Raw genomic sequence first — 6000 nt, forward strand, 5'->3', positions numbered from 1 at the left:
TCGAACTCCTGACTTCGTGATCCACCTGCCTTGGCCTCCAAAGTGGTGGGATTACAGGCGTGAGCCACCATGCCCGGCCTTGATGGAATATTTCTAATTGGGCATATATTATATTAATACTATAATGACTAATATATAGGAAAACTTGAACTATGGATAAACAAAAAAATGTATTTTTAAAATATGATCCATATTTTAGACTAAAGTGGGCTAAAAAAACAAAAAACAAATTAGGATTGTATTATATATACGGCTTGTCTTATGATTTTTAAAATTTAACACTATATAATAAGCATTTCCTCATGTCATTAAAAATATAATTTTTTTTTAGAGACAGGGTCTCTCACCCAGGCTGAAGTGCGATGTTACTGTAATAGCTCACTGTAACCTCAAAGAAGTGATCCTTCTGTCTCAGCCTCCCAGGTAGCTGGGGACTACAGGCACAAATCACCACTCCCAGATGATTTTTAAATTTGTTGTAGAGACAGTGTCTTGCTATGTTGTCCAGACTGATCTTGGCCTCCTGGCTTCAAGTGATCCTCTCACAGTCCAGCCTCCAAAAGCACTTAGACTACAGATGCAAACCACCATGCCCAGTCTAGAAAGATCATATTTTAATAATATAATATTCCATCTCTGTATAATATGTTTTATGGATAAACCTTTTTATGTTTTATTTTTAAATCCCCTGCAAAGAAGGATAAACTATTTTTAATCATTTCTTATTATTGGACATTTTAGTTACTTGCAATTTTTCACTATTATTAATAGTGAAATAGTATATGGTAAACACCTTTGTAAATTACCGTTTCAGTCTTGAATTGGGTTCTTAGAGGTGGAATTTCTCTATCAAGACCTACGAGCTTTTTAAAAGGTTTTGGATACATTTTACAGAATTATTTTTCAGAAAGATTGAACCAGGACTTCTGCCAGAAGTGTCTGTTTCAGATGTCTCACCAGCACTACAGGAACTGGGTTTTTTTTTTGTTTGTTTCATTATTTTTTCCAATTAAGAAAGATATGTTTCTCATTTTAATTCACATTTCTCAGCTATTTCAGTGAGAGTTACAAAGCATTCAATCTCAGTTTGTTTGCCTTCCTTCCTTCCTTTTCTCTTCTCTTCTCTTCTCTTCTCTTTTCTTCTCTTCTCTTTTCTTTTTGTGACAAAGTCTTGCTCTGTCTCCAGGCTGGAGTGCAGTGGCACGATCTCGGCTCACTGCAACCTCTGCCTTCCAGATTCAAGCGATCCTCCTGTTTCAGCCACCCAAGTAGCTGGGACTACAGGCACGCGCTACCATGCCCAGCTAATTTTTGTATTTTTAGTAGAGATGGGGTTTCACCATGTTGGCCAGAATGGTCTCAATCTCTTGACCTGTGATCCGCCTGCCTCAGCCTCCCAAAGTGCTGGAATTACAGGCGTGAGCCACCGTGCCCGGCCCAATCTCAGTTTCTTAAATCCGAACTTGTTAAGATGTTTGAATAAAATTGATCACAAGAATAGCTATGCCTTGCCAGAATAAATAATTAGAATGTTAAATGTACGTGAAAAAGCTTTTGACTAAACTAAACTTGAACATCACCTGGTCAACCACTTTCAACTCAATTTTTAACTCTTAAGAGAGAATTTTTGTTATTTTGTCTTATGACTACTTTTGTTTTATTTAATAGCATGAATACAACTGTGTCTGAGAGCCCCTTCAAGTGTGATCCTGATGCTGCCAGAGCCATTGTGGATGCTGTATGTAAAAGTTTCCTTTAAAAAAAAACCTGGTTGCTAAAAACTATGATGCTAAATGGGGAGAGGAAGTACTTGTTTCAACAAATACTTGAGTGCCTTTTGTATGCATATTACTGTGTGGAGTCTTGAAATTAGAAACCATGAACACATACAAGTGGCCATTGACTGAGGGAGAAGCTGAGGGAGTGATTCTAATCAATCATAAGTTGGACAGATAGCATGGTAGTAAAATTTGTAAAACTCAAAATGGTTCCAGAATGTACCAAGTAACCTGTGTGCCTATAACCCATCATAAGCCACTTCCACAAAAGAACCAATGGGAATTTACTTACTTGGTTTTAGCAAGGACTGAGGAAGGTATCAAAGTTTTAGGTGCCATTGCAGGAATGATTTGTAACCTAAGAAAGGCTTTCATGTGAGGTAGTAAAAGCACCCATCAAAGCAATAATTTTGCTTTTGTACTATTTTTAATTATTTGATTTGGATTTACCAAAAGATTGAATGAGATCATCTTAAATTATTTTCATTTATAATACTAAATAAGGAAAACAAAAGAAAATGAGGTCTGACTTTTTTATTGCCTTCTTAATGGGGTGGAAGAAGGAAAAAAGGACAATTTAATGATGAAACCAGTACATTTAGATTTATCTTTATTTATGTATGAATCCTGACAAAGTTGAGATAAATAAGAAAAATTGTAAGGGAAAAGCCAGTGGTTAGCTATCATAATTTTTCAGTGAGAACACTTTGCCCATATTTTATAAATATGTGTGTATATATAAAATTGTTATATATGCATAAATCGGTTTTTTCGTATTAATTATTCTCCATGTCATAAAAAGTCAAGAGGCCTGAATTTTTTTTTTTTTTTTTTTTTTGAGACGGGTCTCACTCTGTCGCCCAGGCTGGAGTGCAGTGGCGCAATCTCGGTTCACTGCAACCTCCGCCTCCCAGGTGCAAGCAGTTCTCTGGCTCAGCCTCCCGAGCAGCTGGGATTACAGGCGCCTGCCACCACGCCCAGATAATTTTATTTTTAGTAGAGACGGGGTTTCACCATGTTGACCAGGCTGGTCTTGAAATCCTGACCTTGTGATCCACCCACCTCGGCCTCCCAAAGTGCTGGGATCATGGGCGTGAGCCACTGTACCATCCAAGAGGCTTGAATTTGTTAGCATCTCAGCACTAGAGCAAACTTTCTGTTATTCCTATATATTACAAATTATGTTTAGATCCTAAAATTTGGGATAGTCCAGATTCTCCTAAATTTTTGTCAGTATACCTTTTTAGCTTTTTAAAAAATGAGATTAGACTAATAGATTTTAATATTTTATATTTTAGTTACCACCACCCTGTGAATCTGCTTGCACAGTACCAACAGATGGTAAGATTTCTATTCCAGTAAAATTTCATTAAAAATTACACAGATGTATGGAAAAATTATGTTACTTTTATTTTTAGTTGACAAATGATAATTATATATACTTATAGCATACAGTGTGATGTTTTGATATATGTTTACAATGTGGAATGATTAAATCCAGCTAATTAAGAAATCATTACCTCACATACTTAATCATTATTTGGTGTGTGGTAAAAACATTTGAAATCTACTCTTAGCAATTTTGAAATAGACATTACAGTCACCATTCTGTGCAATAGATCACTAAAGCTTATTCCTTCTGTCTAACTAAAACCTGTTACCCTTTGACCATCACCTGCCCTTTCCCCATCCTTCAGCTCCTGGCAACCACCATTCTACTCTCTACCTCTATGAATTCACCTTTTTTATATTCCACATATAAATGAGATCATGTGGTATTTGTCTTTCTGAACCTGGCTTGTTTTTTGACACAGAGTCACCCAGGCTGTCACTCTGTCACCCAGGCTAGAGTGCAGGGGCGTGATCACAGCTCACTGTACCCACAACCTCCCCAGGTTAAAGTGATTCTCTCATCTCAGCCTCCCAAATAGCTGGGACTGCAGACACGTGCCACCATACCTGTCTAATTTTTTTATATTTTGTAGAGATAGGGTTTCACCATGTTGCCCAAGCTGGTCTCAAACCAGGTCTCGAACCAGGCTGGTCTTGAACACTAATCAGGCAGGGTTTCGCCATGTCACCCAGGCAAGCGATCCACCCACCTTGTCCTCCCAAAATGCTAGGATTACAGGCGTGAGCCACTGCACCCAGCCACATACATATTTTTAACATATCACATACACAGGAAGAGAGGGAAGAGAGTGAGAAATGTTTTTAGAATTCTGTAGTGTGCGTGGGAAGGAAGATGAGCTGCTACATATCACCTTTAGTGCCACACTGTATCATAGCGGTTTCCAAACCATGACCCACTGTGCCCCTCTGAGTTCCGTGGAGGTGCCTGCTGGACGTTGGAGGGGACCCTGAGTGGGCTGATCTCCACATTCCCATCTAGCCACAGGCTGCTTCACCCAGAAAACAGTTCTCTCCTCCTTAGATGTCAGAATTCTCTGTAAGATTTTTCTGGTAAGAAAATGATTCTGCCACTTAAAAAAAACAAATTTGAAGGCTGGGTGTGATGGCTCATGCCTGTAGTCCCACCACTTTGGGAGGCTGATGTGGGCGGATCACTTGAGCCCAGGAGTTTGAGACTAGCCTGGCCAACATGGAGAAACCCTGTCTCTACAAAAAAAATACAAAAATTAGCCAGATGTGGTGGCACACGTCTGTAATGCCAGCTGCTAGGGAGACTGAGGCACGGGAATTGCTTGAACCTGGAAGATGGAGGTTGCAGTAAGCCATGATTGCTGCTACTGCACTCCCTTCTGGGCAAGAGAGTGAGACCTTGTCTCAAAAAAAAAAAAAAAAAGTTTGAAAATCACACTATACAATTAGCATGAAGTGTAAGAAAGCCCAAAAGAAAACACTTGCATGTGCTGTAGAGAAATTTTGTATGTATGTCCATTCATTTTCAGGTAATTCATAGTAGAATTCATTAAAGCAAGTATATTAGTCTTTGTTATATGTTAGGTGTAATTTTGATTCTTAGCAGGAATTCTAATTTGTTTTTCTTTTCTCTGAATACAGTGGATAAGTGGTACCATCACCAGAAAAACTAATGAGATTTCTCCGGAATACAAGCTGATATTGCTGCATCGTATTCATCTGGATGTATTAGATGTAAAAGTAGTAGCTTTTCAAAGCTTTAAATTTGTAGAACTCATCTAACTAAAGTAAATTCTGCTGTGACCAATCCAGTATACTCAGAATGTTATCCATCTAAAGCATTTTTCAAATCTCAACTAAGATAACTTTTAACACATGCTTAAATATCAAAGCAGTTGTCATTTGGAAGTCACTTGTGAATAGATGTGCAAGGGGAGCACATATTGGATGTGTATGTTACCATATGTTAGGAAATAAAATTATTTTGCTGAAACTTGGTTTAGGATATTTTTATTTTAATCTGAAGCCAACATTAAGTAGGTATGGGTACTTTTTGGTGTTTGTTTTCTGTTGATAGTCTTATAATTCAAATGTATAATTATTAGACAAAAAAAGAAACCCCTTATATTTATAGTACTCTTGATACTATGCTCTAGTACCTAAGTCCTAGCATACCATTCTAAAGCAAAAGCTTTTAAATTTATATCACATTAGCAGAAAGCACAATGTTGCTCACCCTTTGAAGTTATATATTAATAGTTATTTTTTTACTTCGTCAGTCAACTAATTGAACCCTTAAGTCATTTACATTATATTCTAAGTTATCAGCTGAACAAACCAGAGTTTGAATGCCAGCCTGTCTTCTTACTAGCTCTGTAATCTTAAGTCAGTTACCAACCACTCAACTTCAGTTCCCTCATCTGTGAAACAGACATTATTCATGTGATGGCATGTAGCATACATTCAGATTTTTTTTTTTGAGACAGGGTCTCACTCTGTCACCCAGGCTGGAGTGAATATAGATTCACATGTAGTTCTAAAAATAATTCAGAGATAATTCAAATAATTCTGTACACCTTACACTGTTTCCCCTAAAAGTAACATTTTGTAGAACTATAGTATAACAACCAGGACATTGACTTTGATATAATCTACCAATCGTATTCAAACTTCCTAGTTTCACTTGTATTAATGAATATTTCTATGATGTGTTCTATATAATTTACAATTCTATCGTTTAATCACCTATGTAAGCTTATGTGTCCTATAAGATACTGAACAGTTTCGACACCACAAGATCTCTCGTGTTGCCCTTTTATAACCACACCCACCTCCCTCC

The 6000-nt window shown here is 37.4% G+C and overlaps 1 protein-coding gene across 3 annotated transcripts in view; it reads left to right on the forward strand.

The window, feature by feature from the left end:
* The window catches only part of PPA1 (inorganic pyrophosphatase 1), a 29706-nt gene extending 24552 nt beyond the window's left edge, over positions 1-5154 (forward strand). For 2 of the 3 annotated variants that reach the window (XM_045361065.2, XM_074001916.1), the window contains 2 exons: positions 1669-1738; positions 4803-5154. In XM_045361065.2, coding sequence (XP_045217000.2) covers positions 1669-1738; positions 4803-4943 — 211 coding nt within the window. In that variant the 3' untranslated portion in view covers positions 4944-5154. Of the gene's footprint in view, positions 1-1668; positions 1739-3076; positions 3120-4802 lie in introns of all 3 variants that reach the window. The other variant, XM_045361066.2, reaches the window with a different exon arrangement.
* The last annotated feature ends 846 nt before the right edge of the window (positions 5155-6000 follow it).

This window comes from Macaca fascicularis, chromosome 9, assembly GCF_037993035.2.
Source record: "Macaca fascicularis isolate 582-1 chromosome 9, T2T-MFA8v1.1".
In the NCBI taxonomy this organism is placed as follows: domain Eukaryota; kingdom Metazoa; phylum Chordata; class Mammalia; order Primates; family Cercopithecidae; genus Macaca; species Macaca fascicularis.